Here is a 19028-nt window from a genome sequence, read left to right as displayed (position 1 = left end):
ATTTTAAACATTGCTGCCTGTATTCTAATCGCATCAACACCCGTTCAACCAAGCTCCTAGTGCTCGCTTCCTCCCAGTTAAGCTGCACATCAACTTTAAAATTTATGTCCTTGTTTTCATATCCTGCCTGGGCCTCACCCCGTCCTATCTTTCTAACTTTCTAACTTATACTTATACTTATAAAATTCTAACAGGACGAGACAGGGCAGATGCAGGGAGGATGTTCCCAATGATGTGTGCCCAGAACCAGGGGTCGCAGTCTGAGGATTATGGGTAAACCATTTCGGACAGAGATGATGAGACATTTCTTCACCCAAAGAGTTGTGAGCCTGTGGAATTCATTACCACAGGAAGTAGTTAATGCTAAAACATTGAATATATTCAAGAGGTGGCTAGATATCGCACTTGGGACGAATGGGATCAAAGGTTATGGGGAGAAAGCAGGATTGGGATATTGAGTTGGATGATTAGCCATGATCGTGATAAATGGCGGAGCAGGCTCTAAAGGCCAAAAGGCCTCCTCCTGCTCCTATCTTCTATATATCTATGTATCGTCCTCCAGCCTCACAACCCTCTGAGATCTTTGAGTTCCTCTAATTCTGGTCTCTTATGCACCACTGATTTTAATCGTGCCGTCATTCATGGTCATTCCTTCAGTTGCCTGGATCCTAAACTCTGGAATTCTGTTCTTAAATTTCTAACCTTTCTACCTCTCACCTTCTTAAAAACTAGCTCTTTTAATTCAGCTTTCCTGATATCCTTTTTATAAAAAGACAAAATGTTAATTCATGGGATGTGGGTGTCACTGGTCAGGCCACTATTTCATATTCATCCCTAATTTCCCATGAGAAGGTGGTGTTGAGCCACCTTCTCGAGCCTCTACAGTCTATGTGGTGAAGGAACACCCACAGTACTGATAGGTGGGAGGGGAGGGCGAGATTCCAAGAATTTGACCCAGCGGCAGTCATGGAACAGCAATACAGTTCCAAGTCAGGATGGTGTGCTACTTGGAGAGGAAATTGCAGGTGAAGGGAGATGGGGGTGGGGTGGGGGGAGGGGCATTGGTTCCCATGCGTCTGCGGCCTCTGCACTTCTACATAGTTGGGGGCACATATTTGGGAGGTGCCATCTAAGCAGCTTTGGTGAGTTGTTGCAGTGTCAATGGTGGAGGAAATAAATATTTAAGGTGGTTAATGGGATGCCAATCAATCGGGCTGCTTTGTTCACAATGTTGTTAAGCTTCTTCAGTGTTGGAGCGGCACTTATCCAGGCAAGTGGGGACTATTCCTACGGGCTCCTGGTTTGTAGTTGGTAGAAATGCTTTTGGAGGGGGTATGATGAGTCCCTGACCACAGAATTCCCAGACTCTGGCCTGCTGCTGTAACCACAACATTCTTGGAGTACTCACTGTGCCTATTGGTAAATTGATATACGTTTCCAAAGACCCTATAGTACATTAATATCCTGTGTCATGGAATATTTAATTTTCCCATGTACATTACCATACTGCACAATTGGACACTTGAAGACCCTTTAGTACAATGATATACTGCTTCATGGAGAGCTTGAAAACAGCATCGCACTGCAATATTTTGCATCCAAACAGCTCATTAATATACTGTTTCACAGCATAGTCAATTTACCCTATAGTACTGAAATATACAAGGCCAGTAAGCATTTAAAATGTCTACAATCCGTGAATGTCAAGGAATGCGCATTTTTGGTAGAGTACATTCATTTTCTACATTTTTAAATGCTCGTGTCCCTATAGTCCATTAATAATTGTGCCATGGGGTGTAGTGATAAGCAAAAGAGGTAGTGCCTCTGACTGGGGACATGCCGCATCCCTTGGATGGTCCGCAATCTTTGGTCCTCTCTGCTTTCACAACTCTCACCTATGGCTCCAAGTAGTCGCCTGTGCACGGCGACGGCCACACCCCGGAAAACTGCGTCGGCTCGCAGGCTAAACTAGGTGAGGGGAGCCTGCGGATTTGTATCCCGGGTGATAGAACAGACACTCATCTGCATGGTGCACGAGGATGGCTGTGGGCAATTCGACGCGCGACTGGGCAGATACCCGAACCTCTCCGGAAAAGGTGGTGGAAAGTCTTTGTGGAAAGTTCAGACGGTAAGTATAGGTGTGGGTTGTAGGTACTGCCAGCCATCAGCCCTCCCACCTCCAGACGTCACCAGTCATTTCATCATTTGGCAGTTTTGGCGGGGGATGAGGTTACTTCAGCACAGGAACATGCCATCCGGCCCAACAAGCGTTTATGGTCCTCATGACCCCCTCCCCATCTCACTTCATCTAACGGTATCCTTCCGTCCCTTTTGCCCGAATTTAGTTATCTAGCTTCTTCTGAAAAGCCTGTTAGTTATTTGTCTTAACTATTCAATTTTCGCAGTGGAATCCCCACACTCATGGTCCACTTGAGTGAAAACGTTTTCTCCAATTTCGCCATTGGATTTATTAGTGACTAGTCTATGTTTATGGTCTGTAGTTTTAACCCCCCCGCCACCCCCCACCACCACCCCCAACAAGTGGGAACATTTAATCCATGACTACACTATTGAACACTCTCCATAAATTCCTGTCACCTCTCAGTCTTCTCTTTTCCAGAAGCAAATGTCTCAGCCTGTTAGTTGGACCGGTTCAGTTCTGGTGTCATCCTTGTAAAGCTTTGTTGTGTATTATCCAGTGCTTTTATGTCTTTTTTAAGAATATGACAAACAGAACTAAGCATTGAATTCTCAGTGTGGTCAAAGCAAGTTTCTATACAAGTTTAACACATCTCTATTCTATTTTCCTTGGCACTAACCTCAATGTTGTGTTTGCATTTTAAGGCTTTTAAATCTGTGTTGCCACCTTTAATGATTTGTGAATGTATACCCTCAAATCCCTTTGCACCTCTGTTCCATCTAGATTCTTATTTTCCAAGGAGTGGATGTGCTCCATATTGCTCGAATCAAAATGTAACATTTCACATTAATCTGCAATGAAAGTTATTTGCCATTAAAATACACATTCTGTAAGTTTATTAATGCCACCTTGTATTTTGTCAAAGTCTTCCTCATTATTAACTACAGTCCCAATTTGGTGTCACCCATTTTTATTTTACATTTCTGATTCCTGAGTCCAAATGATTCATGAAGAGTACCAATCCCTGTTGAACACCATTTTCTACCGGTTAGAGTAACTATCACCATCCCTTACTCTCTGTTTTCTGTTTAGTTGTCAGTGTCTTATTTATTCATAGAATCATTGAATCACCGAATTAAGCTCATAACCATCTCATTGCTTCATCGAAACCTCATTAAGCATGATTTTGCCTGAACAAATCTTATATCTAATTCTTCCTCATCATTGTATTCAAAACCTTCATTTCACGAGAGCTTTGGTGACTGAGCAGAAAAGTAGGTGAGATTGCACTGGCAGCAGTAGGTGGATACCTCCACACAGATAGCTCAGGGCGTAGTGTTGTTCCTCAGTGAATGAAGCCGCAATGCAGTTAGGCAGTTCCTGGCAAACATTTTTAGGACAGCATTGCTCAACTGCAACAATAACTTGGATTGATATAACACCTCTTGCTGTAGTAAAACATTCCCAAGCACTTCACAGGAGTGTTATCAAACAGAAACCCTATTTTTTGAACCATACCACAGATGGAAATACTGGGAAAGGTGGCCAAGAATATGGATGAAGAGTTAGGTTTTAAGGAGCATGTTAAAAGAGGAGCAAGGAAGATGGAGAGAGTTAGCAAGGGAGATCCAGAGCATAGTGCCTTAGGCAGCCACAGGTCGAATGTTTCAGCAACAATGACTGCAAATCTGCTAGGGATCAGAATTTGAGGAGTGCAGAGATCTCTAAGGTTTGTAGGGCTGGAAGAGATTACAGCAATGGGAAGGGCACATTGGTAGAGTCAGAGCCAAGTAGATCAGGTTGAAAGGAACTTGCTGTGAGTTAGAATATGGGCAGCAGAGGTTTAGAGCTCAAGTTTTCCAAGGTAGCAGCCTGAAAATCATTGGAATGGTCAAAACTTGAGATAACAGCAGCAAAGATTAGGCATTTTTTAGAGCAGATGAGCCACGGCAGGGGTGGAAACTGGGTGGGGGAAGGCCATTTTGGTGATGGAGAGGATATGGTCAGGTTCAAAGAGGATGCCAAAGTTGCAAAGCACCAAGGTTTAACCTCAGACAGTGACCAGGAGAGGATGGCAGTTGTGGCAGAGATCTGAGAGAATACCTTCAATCGTCCCAGTATTTAATTAGAAGAGATCTCTGCTCATCCAATACTGGATGTCAGACAAATGATGAGAAATCGAAGGCAGTGAAGGGGTTGTGAGAGGCACTGGTGAGGTAGAGCTGGCTGCCACCCTTGTATATATGGAACTCGATGTTTTGTTTTCAGATGGTGTCATCCAGAGAAGCATACAGATGAGAAATACCAGTAGACCGAAGATAAATCCTTGGCAAAAGCTAGAGGTAATGGTGTGGCAGGAGGAAGAGAAGCCATGGCAGTTGGCTATGATTGGATATAGAAATTGAATCAAGCAAGGGCAGTGCCAGCTGGCTGAACAAGGGAGGGGAGATATTGGAAGAGAATGGAGTGGTCAATCATGCCAAAGGCTGCAGACAGGTTGAGAAGCATGAGGAGGAATTGTTTGCCATGTTCACAGTTATATAATGACTTTGATTAGGGCTGTTTCTGTGCTGCGGCAAGATACCTAAACTTGAATGGGGGAGGCTCAGAAATGGAGTCTCAGGGAAGACCGGATTTTGGAGGTGAAAACATACTTTCATGGAGGTTGATGACGGGGTGGTAACTTGCAAGGATAGAAGCATCAAGGGTAAGGTTTTGAAAAGTGGGGTATGGAGTGAAGACGGCAGATTTGCATGGAGAAAGGGTTCGAAAATCTCCCCTGTAATTGCCCACATTTCTGTTCGCTGGTCAGTGTGTCACAGTCAATGGGAAAACCGCACAGCATTGCTGCTGGAATGTCTGAGCATTCATGGAATGTATTTCCAAGGATTAACACTGCCACCGATATAAAATAGTAATTCCAGAACTAAGTGACACTCGCCTTGATGAATAGTTTACCCGAAGAGAAATGTTGTGAGGATGATGTTAGTTTTTCTGTTCAATCCAGTATTGCAAATACATTTGAGAACATTTGGCAAAGGCTTTGAAGACCAGGTGAGACTAATGTTGCCTCTTGCTGGGGAACATCAGGCAGACATCATCAGTGCCAATGCACCGATGGTGACCAAACCCAAACAAAACAAAAATCTAATTCTGCAAAGATCTAGCTTGCACCATCTCTCCAGTGTCTCCAAATGACAAACTCATTGATCAATAATCAGGAATAATGCTGGTATTGTGTCAGAAAATTCAACCTGGTGGGGTATGTTTGACAAACATGACATCAAAAATGACAACAGCAATAACTTTCTGCTCCTAAGGAAATGGGTTGGAACACAGTCTGATGATTACTACCACCCTCTGGCTGCCAAATAAGAACATTATATCCTGGGTGTATCCTTGTTCCAAACATTGCCACTTGATTGATTGCCACTTAGTCAGGAGAAAGGACAACAACAACATTATCAAGATCAGCAAAGCAGCGATAAATGATAAATGTTAGACAGACCATTACCTCCTTCATGCAAAAGTCAATATTCATGCTAATTTTCCTCAGAGGTCCTGGGGAAGAAAAACACTAATTCATTTGCTCAAGACAAGGCGCTGAATTCTCCTGGTGCAATTGTAATGGCTGGGGGCACGGTTGGGAAGATAAGTTAGAGGGGGAAGGTATGGGAAGCAAACTCAACGCCTTCTTGCCGCCTTGTCATATTGCTCAGACAAGGAATCTCAGTGGTGTGGCTTCCCAGAATGTGGCATATTGTGTCACAAAATCCACTTTCCTCGCCCATCCCAGACGTCTTACCTATAACTGGGAGGGCATGATGCTCATATGGGGCGGTAAATCCCAGTGGATTCCCAATGGGTACTCTATGGCCCACTATGCCTCCCTCCCCCGCACCCTTCTCCCAGTAATGGATGCCCCATCCCAAGGCTTGACCACTGGAACAACTAGCCCCCACCCTTAATTGCCAAAGTCTGACTGTCTGGCCCTGGCTTCCCTCAAAATAAATTCACTGGTCTTCAAGAGGGCCTTGGCATTGAGGTGTCCTCTTCTTTGTGATGCAGCTGCTGCTCTGGCCACCACTGGCGATGGTGTTGTGAAGGCTGCTGAACTACAGGCTCTTTTAATAGGTGGGCTGGAATGGGCCACCATCTGCACCTGGATGACAGCCCTGGAAATGGGCTGTTCATTGGCTGTCACTGGCAACGTTCCAACCCAGGGACCCACCATCCTGGGCAATGGGGTTGGATAGTGAGATGCGTTTTCCCAAGGTGGAAGAGTCAATTACTAGGGGACATAGGTTTAAGGTGCAAAGGAAGGATTTACACAGAAGGTAGTGGGTGCGTGGAACTCGCTGCCGGAGGAGGTGATGGAACCAGGTACGATAGTGACGTTTAAGGGGCGTATTGACAAATACATGAATAGGATGGGAATAGAGGGATATGGATCCTGGAAGTGTAGATGTTTTTAGGTTAGACGGGCAGCATGGTCGGGCAGGCTTGGAGGGCCGAAGGGCCTGTTCCTGAGTTGTGCTTTTCTTTGTTCTTTGTTTGTTCATCCTCCTCCAAAGAATTCAACCTCAGAACTCTGCACAACTACTCAAAACTGTTGGCATGGGTATACATATCAGAAAGGGATGAACAGGTTGTATCACTTTTGTCTTGAAAAAATAAGGCTAAGGGGTGAGCTAATAGAGGTCTTTAGAAATTATAAAATGTGTTGAAAGAATGGATATTTCATCTACTGGGGAAGAGCATAACTAGAGGGTGTTATTATGAGATGGTTACCAAGCAAACCATTGGAGAATTCAGGAAAAAAAACTTATTTACCCAAAGAGTGGTGAGCATATGGAACTTACTACCACAAGGAATGGTTGGAGCAAATAATGAGCACGATTTAATGCGCAAAAAACAGAGTCCCATTTTGGGAGCATATAACAGGGTCTTTCTTGGCGCCCGCAGCACAGGAGAATGACCCCGCTATCAGATAGAACTCTGTGGGTTTTTTCCTCCACCAAGGCCACACTTACCCTACCGCGTCACCCAACCTACCTCTTAGGGGGTCCTTGAACCCCCCCTCACCCTGCCTCGAAATGGCAGGGCACCCACAGGCCCGATCCCTGGCAACTGGGCACCTTGGCACTGCCAGCCTGGCACCCTGGCAGTGCACCTGCCGGCCTGGCAATGCCAAGGTGCTGGACTGGCAGTGCCAAGGTACCCAGATACTAACGGAGTGCCAGGGTACCACCACGCCGATATCCAACTACCTGCCTCCGATAGCCTGAGAGACACCCCCCTCAAGGTTCTGTTTCGCCTGGTTCACGTTGTGTGGACCAGTGCTAAACAGCGCCATGGCGAGGTCTCCCAGGCAAGGGCGTTAGTACCCCGGCCTCGGGAGAATCGCGCACAAACATATTTAAATGAGCTTATTGAACATATTAATCTAGATCTTGTCGTGTTAGGTACACTGGTCTAACACTGGCTGCAACTGGATGCAGCTTAGATCAGAAAGACACTCCAGACCTTGAAGTTAGTTCAATCAGGTTTATTGAACTAATAGCACAGTTAGCACAGTTCTCTGTGAGTTTGACTCTCTGCTAACTTCAGTGTGGTTACTCTCTGACTGAACCAGACTAGCTCTTAGCCACGTGGTGGAGGTGTGTGATTGGAACAACACCCTTGACTGACTCATAGATGTTCATCAGTGGAAAGAGGTGGTGTGTGAGTGCCTTGTGTCTTTTATAGTCAGATCCCACCCCTGAGTGTCCTGCCTGCTTATTGGTCATGTCCTGGTCTCTGTGTCCATTAGCTGCTTGTCTGTATATCATTATGTGTGTGTCTGCATATCATGACATCTCTCCTTTTTTTCATGTTTGGATGACATATGTGAACGTATTTACAAGAATAGGCCATAATTAACATATATACATGCAGTGGATGTGAACATATGTACATGTAAAAACTGCTGTCTAATGCGAGAACACAGAACATAGCAAACAGAACAAATGTTTATAAGGTCCAGTCTCGATGGCTTACGTCTGATCCTGGTCGACTGCCGGAGAGGTGGTGGTGGGGACGACAGCGCCTTGATGGGCGGGATTGAAGCCTGACTGGTGGCCTAGTGAGTCGAGGTATCAGGAGGTGGCAAAACAACAGAAGGAAACGGAGAATAATGTGGTTGTGGGCAGGCAACTTTGCGCTGCGCCCATCTGTTTTGTCGCACAACAGAACCATCAGCCATACGAACAACATACGAGCAGGGGGCAGCCTGTCGAACAACAACAGCTGGAGCTGACCAGCCTCCATCAGGGATCTTGACCCGAACAGTGTCTGATGGGGATAACACAGGCAAATCGGTGGCATGAGCATCATAGCCCTGTTTTTGCCGGTCTCGGAGTTGCTGCACCTTCTGCAGCACCAGGAGGTGATCCAGGTTGGGCACGTGTATGGCTGGAAGTGTCGTTCGCAGGTCCCTGTTCATCAGGAGTTGAGCCGACGTCATGCCAGTGGACAGAAGGGTCGCCCTGTACGCAAGGTGATTGTCTGACGCGGAATCCACGGCCTTGCAGATGAGCTGCTTCACTATGTGCACCCCTTTCTCAACTTTTCCGCTTGACTGCGGATAGTGTGGGCTGGAAGTGACGTGTTTGAACTGATACGACTGGGCAAACAGAGACCATTCATGGCTGCTGAAGCACGGGCCATTGTCACTCATGACAGTGAGTGGGATACCATGCCTGGAGAATGTCTCCTTACAAGTCTTGATGACGGTCTGAGATGTAAGGTCTGAGAGCTTCACGACTTCAGGGTAATTGGAAAAGTAATCAATGATGAACACAAAATCATTTGCATGAAGAGGTTGATGCCAACCTTGGACCATGGAGAGGTTTCGATTTCATGCTGCTGAAGTGTCTCCTTCCACTGCGCTGGCTGGAAGCGTTCACAGGTCGCACAGTTAAGGACCATGTTCGCGATGTCCTGGCTGATCCCGGGCCAGTAGACAGCCTGCCTGGCTCTGCGTCTGCACTTTTCCACACCCAGGTGGCCCTCATGGATTTGACGGAGCACCAAGCTCTGGAGACTGTGTGGAATTACAATCCGGTCCAGTTTGAGGAGGATACCATCAGCCACCGTCAGGTCGCCCTTTACATTGAAAATTTGAGGGCACTGCCCTTTTTGCCAGCTTTGGCTAGGTGTTGCATAACACGCTGCAAGAGGGGGTCTTTGGCTGTCTTCTCACGGATACGAATCACCTTCTCATCAGATGTCGGGAGGGTGCTAGCACGCAGCTGCACCTGTGACTCAATTTGCCGGATGGCGTTCAGTGGTTCACTAGGCACAGTGATGGAGTGGGACAGTGTATCGGCAATGGTGAGCTCCTTGCCAGGCGTGTAGACCAGGTCAAAGTCGTACCGTCTGAGTTTGAGGAGGATGCGCTGCAACCGAGGCATCATGTCATTAAGATCCTTGTGGATAATGTGGACCAGGGGCCTGTGATCTGTCTCGACTGTGAATGACGGCAGGCCGTAGACATAGTAGTGAAACTTGAGAATGCCAGTGAGAAGGCCCAGGCATTCCTTCTCGATTTCGGTGGGCGTCATTGCCCTTGATGCGTAGGCAACCGGTGCCCAGGATAAGGTATCATCGCGTTGCAGCGGGACCGCACCAATGCCAGCCTGGCTCGCATCTGTCGAGATTTTCGTTTCCCTGTCTGGGTTGAAAAATGCCATTACGGGTGCAGTGGTGAGCTTGGCTTTCAGCTCCAACCACTCTGCCTGATGGGCCGCCTTCCACTCGAAGGCAATAGACTTCTTCACTAGGTTTTGTAGGGCAGTGGTGTGTGAGGCCATGTTTGGGATGAACTTGCCCAGAAAATTGACCATGCCCAGGAAGCGCAATACCGCCTTCTTGTCTTCCAGGACCTTCATGGCTGCGATGGCCTTGATCTTGTCTGTGTCAGGGCACACGCCCTGCTGAGAGATCTGGTCTCCTAGGAACTTGAGTGTCGACATGCCAAAGCAACATTTGGCCCTGTTCAGCTTCAGGCCATTGGCGTGGACATTGCGGAATACCTGCTGGAGACGGGAAACATGCTCCTCAGAGGTCGTGGACCATATGATGACGTCGTCCGGTACATACGAACCCCTTCGATGCCCTCCATCATCTGCTCCATGAAACGATGAAATATCTCCGATGCTGAGACGATGCGGAACGGCATACGGTTATAGCAGTACCTGCCAAACGGTGTGTTGAAGGTGCAGAGCCTTCTGCTGGACTCATCCAGCTGTGTTTGACAGAATCCATGTGACGCATCTAACTTCGTGAAAAACCGTGCATGTGCCATCTCACTGGTGAGTTCCTCCCGCTTCGGGATGGGGTAGTGTTCACGCATTATATTCTGGATGAGATCCATGGGATCAATGCAGATGCGCAGGTCTCCAGAGGGTTTTTTAACCACCACAATCGAGCTGACCCAGTCAGTCGGTTCGATTACCCTGGAAATGATCCCCTGCTGCTGCAGCTCCTTGAGCTGTTCCTTCAGGCGCTCCTTCAGCGGAGCCGGCACCCGGCGTGGCGCATGGACCACTGGCTTGGCATCAGGTCGCAGTAAGATCTTGTACCGATATGGCAAAGTGCCCATCCCGTCAAACACATCTGGATACTGAGCGAGGATGTCGTCAATGCCAGCTTGAAGATCCACGTTGGAGGATGTTGTGGAATAAACCCGCTGCACCAGGTTTAGCTTTTTGCAGGCATGCGCACCCGGTAGGGATGCCCTGTCCGGCTTGACAATTTCAAACCTTAGCCGTGCATGGGTACTCCGGTTGGAGATGAGTAGATGGCAGGACCCCAGTGCTGTGATGGCATTACCATTATAGTCCAGGAACTGGCAGGCTGCTGGAAGGACCTTGGGGGGCTTCTTGATGCGTTTGAAGTCTGCCTGTGAGAGGAGGTTGGCAGAAGCACCTGTGTCCAGCTTGAACTGGATGGAGCAGCGGTTGACCTGCATCACCGCACACCATTCGTCCTCCGAATCCACAGCGAGGATGGACTGAATGCGAATGAGTTAGGTATGGCATGTTCACATGTGGTAATGATGCCCACTCAGTAGGCGAACTCCAGGCACTCGTCCTCTGGATCCGTTGTACTGCCAGGATCAGAATCTTGTAATCGTCGTTGCACATTCTGGACGTGCGGTCGTCGGAATTGGGAGCGCTGACCTCTGACTGGTGGTGCAGACCTGCACAAGGCTGCATAGTGTCCAGGCTTCCCGCAGTTTAAACATCGCCTGCCCCTTGCAGGGCAGTGTCCCTTTAAGTGGGCCTTGCCACAATTCGGGCACGTCATGACGTTGTGACGCGGTGTACGTCGTCGCACATGCGCAGTGCGGTCGGCAGACGTCTGCTCCTGCGCAGTGTGGGTGCCGGCCGCTTAGTTATCCTATTCGCATCGCGCATGTATGGGGCTCTGGGAAAAGCGCGCAAAATGGGCGCTGTCTTCAATGCTGAGGCGCTGCATTCAAGAGAGGGCTAGCACACTCACTACCTCGTGGGAGGCAAGTTTCTAGTTTTCAGCTGATTTGTATTGAGAATACCGATTTTTTGCGTGCTCATGCACTGTACATGTTTCAATCGCGACTGGCAGGGTCATATGCTTGATTTTTAAGAGCTGCTCCCTCAGAGGATCAGAGTGAACTCCAAACACGATTTGGTCTCTGATCATGGAGTCAGCAACTTTGTCTTGTCCTGGCCTTCGGTGAAGTTAAACGAGATGAAGAGTTGGATGGCATGATCACCCGCTGTTGAGAGGAGAAGCGCAATCTTTCTTGCATCAGACGCACCCTCGAGGTCTGACGCTTCGATGGACAGCAGAAACTTTTGCCTGAATATCCGCCAGTTGGCTCTGAGATTGCCGGAGGTCCTGAGCTGGTGAGGAGCCTGAATCTTCTCCATGGTGCCGGGATACATTCGCTGGTTGTCACGGAACGGACTGAGGTAAGCCACTGTAAATTTGTAGTCTCCTGGTATCATGTCGTGTTAGGTACACTGGTCTAACACTGGCTGCAACTGGATGCACCTTAGATCAGAAAGATACTCCAGACCTTGAAGTTAGTTCAATCAGGTTTATTGAACTAATAGCACAGTTAGCACAGTTCTCTGTGAGTTCGACTCTCTGCTAACTTAAGTGTGGTTACTCTGTCTGACTGAACCAGACTAGCTCTTAGCCATGTGGTGGAGGTGTGTGATTGGAACAACACCCTTGACTGACTCTCTAGATGTTCATCAGTGGAAAGAGGTAGAGTGTGAGTGCCGCCTGTCTTTTATAGTCAGATCCCACCCCTGAGTGTCCTGCCTGCTTATTGGTCATGTCCTGTTCTCTGTGTCCATTAGCTGCTTGTCTGTATGTCATGTGTGTGTCTGCATATCATGACTGATCTCGCCTATCGATGATGAGATCCAGATCGCGACGTCTCTTGAGATCTTGTTTGATCTCACAAGGCCTTTCGAGTGTCGCAAATTTCACAACTGCCTCGACCCGTCACCGGGTCGGGCGTGACAATGCCATTTGATCGTGCCCAATACTGATACTTTAGACAAACTAGACAAATGTATGAGGGAGAGGGGAATATATTGTCAGAACGGTAGATTTAGATGAGGAAAAATGAGTTGCAGTTGTACAGGACCTTAGTTAGGCCTCATTTGGAATATTGTGTACAATTCTGGTCGCCACACTACCAGAAGGATGTGGATGCTTTGGAAAGGGTACAGAAGCGGTTTACTAGGATGTTGCCTGGTATGGAGGGCATTAGCTATGAGGAGAAGTTAGATAAACTCGGTCTGTTCTCACTGAAACGACGGAGGTTGAGAGACAACCTAATAAAGGTCTACAAAATTATGAGTGGCATGGACAGAATGGATCGTCAGATGCTCTTTCCTAGAGTAGGAGAGTCAAGTACTAGGGGACATAGGTTTAAAGTGCGTGGGGAAAAGTTTAGAACAGATGTGCGAGGCAGGTTTTTTACACAGAGGGTGGTAAATATATGGAACGCGCTGCCTGGGAAGGTGGTGGGAGCAGGTACGATAGTGGCATTTAAGGGACATCTAGACAAATATATGAATAGGGTGGGAATGGAAGGATACGGACTCCGTAAGTGCAGACGGTTTTGGTTTAGGCAGGTACCATGGTCGGCACAGGCTTGGAGGGCCAAAGAGCCTGTTCCTGTGCTGTATTGTTCTTTGTTTGTTGTTCTTTGAAAGATGGGCAGAGTCTTAAGTGGATAACACCAACCTGGACTAGTTAGGCTGAATGGCCTCTTTCTGTGTTATGTGAATACAGTTTCTGGTGAAGCTAACTGGAATTGAGTAAGAGATGCAATCCACAGGTGCATCTTTCAGAGACTTGAGCTAAACTGTCTGTAAATCTCATGAGTGGCGAGAGGAAAATGACCATGATATAGAGAAACATCGGGCGGGATTCTCCGGCCTCCCAGTCACGTGTTTCTCGGCGGTGGGAGGCGGCGCGCTGTTCGTTGACGGCGGGATTCTCTGCTCCCGCCACTGTCAATGGGATTTCCCATTGAAGCCACCCGTCCCCACCAGGAACCCTGTGGGCAGAGGTGTGCTGCCAGCGGGATGAGAGAATCCCGCCACCTGAGAATGGCCAGAGAATTCCAGCTATCAGCACTTATCAGGGATAAGGCACAGCTATCAACAAAGAAGCAAAGTCGTGGTAAAATTTCGAAACAAGTCCAAACACCAAAATTGTGCATCACACCTGGTAGAGCAAATAAAGCAGATCAATGGCAGCCCTTTAGTTTATTAATGTATTATACCATGGAGAATTCAATGTGCCTTTTGTACATTTGTCTATAGTGTCATGGACTGCTCACTGTCCTTATGGTACATTAATATTACAATAGAAAATGCTGGAAATAGCCAGCAGGTCAGGCAGCATCTGTGGAGAGAGAAACAGAGTTAACGTTTCAGGTCAATGCTCTTTCATGGATCATATCCAGCCACATATACAATAAACATAGTTGTATTGTATAACAAGGCCGATTAGCCAATGGAACACGATAGCACTGGAACAATTGCATAAAGCCAGGCCTGTAGTACCCTGGTGTGTGACAACACTGAGCAGAAGTCCACATCTGAGGTAGGTTATAACATTGCAGTATTGCCGACACAGAGATAGGATTTTAATTGAAATGATGTCATCCAGCATAGTTTGAATTGCAGTGCAATTGAATTTTATTGCACTTCTTGTCACAAGTAATAGCATACCTGTACCAATATATGAATAAAATCACCTCCTATTTCCAGTAAATTGCATGTAGAATGGCATGATCGTGAGTGTGTGACTGACCAGTGTTGCATCAAGCAGTTGGTAGACATCACAAACTGCGATAGCCAGACTTAAGCAATTTATCGACTTCATCTGAACATTGAGGTTTGTAAATGTCAACAAACATTCACTTCTCTGCATTACTCATTGAAAGGATGCAAGTGCCTCCCATCAACTAACTGCTCAGCCTTCCTGACAATTTTGGCTCAAACCAGAGCTTGAACAGCAATGTAGCATTGTGGATAGCACAATTGCTTCACAGCTCCAGGGTCCCAGGTTTGATTCTGGCTTGGGTCACTGTCTGTGTGGAGTTTGCACATCCTCTCCGTGTGTGCGTGGGTTTCCTCCGGGTGCTCCGGTTTCCTCCCACAGTCCAAAGATGTGCAGGTTAGATGGATTGGCCGTGATAAATTGCCCTTGGTGTCCAAAATTGCCCTTAGTGTTGGGTGGGGTTACTGGGGTATGGGGATAGGGTGGAGGTGTTGACCTTGGGTAGGGTGCTCTTTCCAAGAGCCGGTGCAGACTCGATGGGCCAAATGGCCTCCTTCTGCACTGTAAATTCTATGATAATCTATGAATTTAGATAGCACCCGTTATATGAGGCAATACATTAAAACAGATAGGAAACAAAATGGTGGGCAGGGGTGTTGAGGAAAGTGAGAGCAGGATTAAAGAGATTAGATGTAAATTCAAAGTCAAGTATTATTTTATAGAAATACTGTCACTTCTATATATTAGTTATCCCAAGGTTCGCATTTTTAAAAAATGCAGAAAAGAAGCAACATAAATCATGTGTATTCATTATTATCTATCAGCAAATATCGAAAGTTAAACTTTTAGGAACCAAAACCTCCTGACTCATCAGTCATCAAGAGACCTTTCTTCATCACGATTACCTCCCTCACCTCAGTCATATCCCTTTATTACTCCATGTTTATCCTGGAGGACAACGATAACCCAGAAGTCCTTGGCTCCAGAGAGCCATATTCTCCGGGAAAATTCTGACCACTTTTTTTCAAAGTATCGGTTCCGCTGAGAAAACCCGGAAGTATCCGGTGGGAAACCACGCCGAATATTCAGCCTCTTTAACAATTTTTATTCCCACATGGTTCACGTCATGCTCGTGGCGGCTTGCCTTTGACATGCTCACCCCAGGAAAACGTAGGGCGTCATTCTCCGACCCCCCCGCCGGGTCGGAGAATGGCCGTTGGCCGCCGTGAATCCCGCCCCCGCCCCCGCCGAAGTCTCCGCTCCCGGAGATTGGGCGGGGGCGGGAATCCGGCCGCGCCGGTTGGCGGGACCCCCCACTGGATTCTCCGGCCCGGATGGGCCGAAGTCCCGCCCAGGAATTGCCTGTCCCGCCGGCGTAAATTAAACCTGGTATTTACCGGCGGGACCAGGCGGCGTGGGTGGGCTCCGGGGTCCTGGGGGGGTGCGATCTGACCCCGGGGGGTGCCCCCACGGTGGCCTGGCCCGCGATCGGGGGCCATGGCGGAGGCGGAAGAGACTCTCCCCACTGCGCATGCGCGGGAAACTGACAGCGGCCGCTGACGCTCCCGCGCATGCGCTGGGAAACTGACAGCGGCCGCTGACGCTCCCGCGCATGCGCCGCATTTCCGCGCCAGCTGGCGGGGCAACAAACGCCATTTCCGCCAGCTGGCGGGGCGGAAATCCCTCCGGCGTCGGCCTAGCCCCTCAATGTTGGGGCTAGGCCGCCAAAGATGCGGAGACTTCCGCACCTTTGGGCCGGCGCGATGCCCGTCTGATTGGCGCCGGCTTTGGCGCCAGTCGGCGGGCATCCCACCGTTGGGGGAGAATTTTGCCCGTAATCTTTGTAACCAGTGGAGCGCTCCTTTCAAACGCCCTCCCGGTATTTGCTCCAAGTCCAGTTGGGGGGGGATGGATGCCAGAAAGACAGTAGCAGGATTCATGGAGGGAGCCCTCACCAAACTCCTGGATGGTGTGGAGCAGAGGTGTGACATCTGGTACCCTGCGATTGCATGAACATGCATCAAGCAAGGTCATCAATCCCACCTGGGAGGATGTGACCACGATAGTGAGTGCCAGCTCGCTCCATCAGAGGACAGGGCAACAGTGCCAGAAGAAGATGAATGATCTTCTCCATGCAGCCAGGGTAAGTCTGCCTCCTAACATCTTCCACTGCCCCCAATCACACCTCTCTCTCCCAGCTACCTCACGGGGTCCCAACACTTCTCATTGTGCCTTCCAAGAAGCCTAACGCCCTTGAGCTGACCGGTGAGGAGCATGACCGCACCTGTGCAGAGGATGAGGTGGGGACAGCAGACAACAGTGAGATCCCTCGATACATATAGCCATGGTGCAAGCATCACATGAGTTAACTTTCTCCTGTCATTTATCCCCTATAATGCACTAATGCCATCTCGCTTCCCTTCCAGATCCATCAGTCAACCAGACCATTCTTGTGTCCTCTGGAGACCACAGACCAGAGCAGCTCCGAGGGAGACATCTCGGAGACAAGCATCACAGCTGTCATCCACACCCTCCACCAGAGCAGATATTCACACCTTGGTGGGTTTAACTAGTAAGCAGGCTTCTGGGTCATTCACCAGTGAGCACCTCACAGCTGATGATCCATAGCAGGTGGAGCAAGGAACGTCCCAGGGATCTGGCGCTCAGAAGGATGCTGGAGCCCAGGACTCTGCTGAACCCTGGGCCATTGATGTGCCCTTGGGTCCAGTCATCCCTGACCTGTTGGAGCTACAGAGGCAGAGTCGTGAGCATCAGGAAGAGATGACGCCATCCTTCCTTGGACTTCAATGGTGAGGTGGAGACTGGAGGACTCCCTCGCCTTCTGTCCGATGCGATGGTGCCATCATTCCAACACAATGGGGCCAACACTGCGAGGGTGGCATCTGCAGTGAACACCTTGCTGCAGGATGTGCACTCCATGGGGCAGGGGATGTCTGCTCCATGGTTCAGCTCATGATCTTCATGGCTGAGGGCATGAGCTCCATGGTGCATGGTGCAGGCACCAGTGGGAATCCAATGGCAGAGGATGGTGGGGCTTCTGGATCTCACTCCAGCTGCTCTTCTACCCCATGGAGGAACCGTGTGACACCCAAAGGGAAAAGGAGCAGCAGGAACACAGACTTGGGCCTTTCACCCACGAGACCCTGAGGATGTTCAGTCCATCTGACACCGCCATCCCTGTGACCGACAAACCTCCAACCCCATACACCAAGGAGAGCAGCACTGCAACACATGTGCAGCCTGAATATAGGCCCGGACCCTCAAGGTTCCGGCCCTCCAGAGGACTCCCGGCAAGCTCACCTCTACAACAGGGTGTGGAAGGCAGCATGCCACCTGATCCTCAGTTGTGCATACTAGATGTCGCACTTTGTTCACCCATACAAATACTGTTGACTATCATTTTATGGCGCTGTGCTCCGCAATCCCCCATGCACATTCGGCGCTTCATCACCGTGCACTGTGAGAGTGGCAGTGCTATGTCTCTCCCACATCCCACACTGACAACACAGTTAAGACGTGCCACTGCTGTCACTTTCCCCCCACCCCCACCACCAACATTAACACTAAGGCGTCGCTTGTCTGCCATTAATCCCAAGAGAAGAGGATGCCAAGGGCTGAAAACATGTTGGGAATGTGTCCATCTCGTACGTAGTGGAGGAAAACACCGGGACCCCTGACCTCAGAGGAGGCAACAGCAGCTGATGTTTTCCGGGTCCTTAAGGGGGCGGGGGAGCAGCCCCAAGTCGTGGTCCACATTGGCACTAACAACATAGGTAGGAAAGGGGACAAGGATGTCAGGTAGGCTTTCAGGGAGCTAGGATGGAAGCTCAGAACTAGAACAAACAGAGTTGTTATCTCTGGGTTGTTGCCCATGCCACGTGATAGTGAGATGAGGAATAGGGAGAGAGAGCATTTAAACACGTGGCTACAGGGATGGTGCAGGCGGGAGGGATTCAGATTTCTGGATAACTGGAGCTCTTTCTGGGGAAGGTGGGACCTCTACAGACAGGATGGTCTACATCTGAACCTGAGGGGCACAAATATCCTGGGGGGGAGATTTGTTAATGCTCTTTGGGGGGGTTTAAACTAATGCAGCAGGGGCATGGGAACCTGGATTGTAGTTTTAGGGTACGGGAGAATGAGAGTATAGAGGTCAGGAGGACAGATTTGACGTCGCAGGAGGGGGCCAGTGTTCAGGTAGGTGGTTTGAAGTGTGTCTACTTCAATGCCAGGAGTATACGAAATAAGGTAGGGGAACTGGCAGCATGGGTTGGTACCTGGGACTTCGATGTTGTGGCCATTTCGGAGACATGGATAGAGCAGGGACAGGAATGGATGTTGCAGGTTCCGGGGTTTAGGTGTTTTAGTAAGCTCAGAGAAGGAGGCAAAAGAGGGGGAGGTGTGGCGCTGCTAGTCAAGATCAGTATTACGGTGGCGGAGAGGATGCTAGATGGGGACTCATCTTCCGAGGTAGTATGGGCTGAGGTTAGAAACAGGAAAGGAGAGGTCACCCTGTTGGGAGTTTTCT

General features: G+C 48.9%; 1 protein-coding gene across 2 annotated transcripts in view; it reads left to right on the top strand.

Moving 5' to 3' along the window:
• The window catches only part of LOC140426614 (LIM/homeobox protein Lhx4-like), a 117922-nt gene that overhangs the window by 59235 nt on the left and 39659 nt on the right, over positions 1-19028 (top strand). Inside the window, exon 1 of one of the 2 annotated variants that reach the window (XM_072511604.1) lies at positions 1972-2128. The exons of the other annotated variant lie outside the window; for it this stretch is intronic. Within the exon in view, the coding sequence (XP_072367705.1) occupies positions 2040-2128 (89 nt within the window). The 5' untranslated portion in view covers positions 1972-2039. Of the gene's footprint in view, positions 1-1971; positions 2129-19028 lie in introns of those variants that run through there. 2 annotated transcript variants of the gene reach the window in all.

The sequence above is a fragment of the Scyliorhinus torazame genome, chromosome 7, assembly GCF_047496885.1.
Source record: "Scyliorhinus torazame isolate Kashiwa2021f chromosome 7, sScyTor2.1, whole genome shotgun sequence".
NCBI classification, from domain to species: domain Eukaryota; kingdom Metazoa; phylum Chordata; class Chondrichthyes; order Carcharhiniformes; family Scyliorhinidae; genus Scyliorhinus; species Scyliorhinus torazame.
The sequence above is the reverse complement of the archived record's forward strand: the minus strand, read 5'-3'. Positions and strand labels throughout refer to the sequence as shown.